This window comes from Chrysochloris asiatica, unplaced genomic scaffold, assembly GCF_000296735.1.
Source record: "Chrysochloris asiatica unplaced genomic scaffold, ChrAsi1.0 scaffold00045, whole genome shotgun sequence".
Taxonomy (NCBI): Eukaryota; Metazoa; Chordata; class Mammalia; order Afrosoricida; family Chrysochloridae; genus Chrysochloris; species Chrysochloris asiatica.
The window spans coordinates 10,806,300-10,807,211 of record NW_006408563.1 but is presented as its reverse complement, the minus strand read 5'-3'; the positions used below and the strand labels follow the sequence as shown (position 1 = coordinate 10,807,211).

General features: G+C 40.1%; 1 protein-coding gene across 1 annotated transcript in view; it reads left to right on the top strand.

Moving 5' to 3' along the window:
- AOX1 (aldehyde oxidase 1) overlaps positions 1-912 on the top strand; it is a 108,687-nt gene extending 107,775 nt beyond the window's left edge. Inside the window, exon 35 of the mRNA XM_006862040.1 lies at positions 862-912. Within this exon, the coding sequence (XP_006862102.1) occupies positions 862-912 (51 nt within the window). The remainder of the gene's footprint in view (positions 1-861) is intronic.

Sequence of the window (912 nt, the reverse complement as noted above, 5' to 3'; positions counted from 1 at the left end):
TCTTGGATGATTTGCTCAGCATACAGGTTGAATAAGTATGGTGAAAGAATACAACCTTGTCACACAACTTTTTAAATTTTAAACCATTCAGTGTTCCCATGCTCTGTTCAGTAGTCAGGATTTTTCTAGCTGCAGGGTTTATCACATTTACAGGTAGCAGATGTGGGGTGTAGTTTCCAAGGGTATTTAAAGTACCACGTTCTAAATGGCTAAAAGTATGTTTAATTGGACTATGGTTAAGTCAAGGGGTGTGTGAGAATTTGAATTTTATCATCAAAGATTTTGAGATAACTGTCCTAGCCCTCTGTGAGGAATAAACTACACGGGGCCATCTCTGACCCATCTCTGAATCCCTCTTGCAACAGTACTCCTGTCAGCAAGCATCTCAAGTCTTCCTGGTTATTTTTAGTGATGAGCTTTTCAGTGATGGGAGGAAGTCATTCTGTTCAGAGTTTCCCTCTGACCGTAAGTTATTTCTTACATTCCAGGGAAAAACATCTGCCTGACCTCCTTTCACACTGGCTCCTCATGGTATCCTTAATCATTTTCCCCAAGTCCCCACTTTGATGATCACCCATTCCACTCCGGAGACACATCAAGGTCGTTTCCATTCTCATTTGTCTTTAAGTGTGGAATGATAGCTCCCTACCCTGACACTGTCCTTGTGAGATTTCTCCATACTTTCTTTTCATGATGTAGTTCCCAGACCTGTCATGATCCTGGGCACCCTCCAGTTGGTCCTTAACCTATTTTATGTTTATATATAAACATATTTATATATGCGTATATGCCTAAGCAATTTATTTCACCCAAGTCATATTTCCCAAGTTGCAAACATCCTTATTTGTTCTTTCATTCTAGATCCCAAGAGATGAACCTGGATCCTATGTTCCTTGGAATATACTTGTGTGA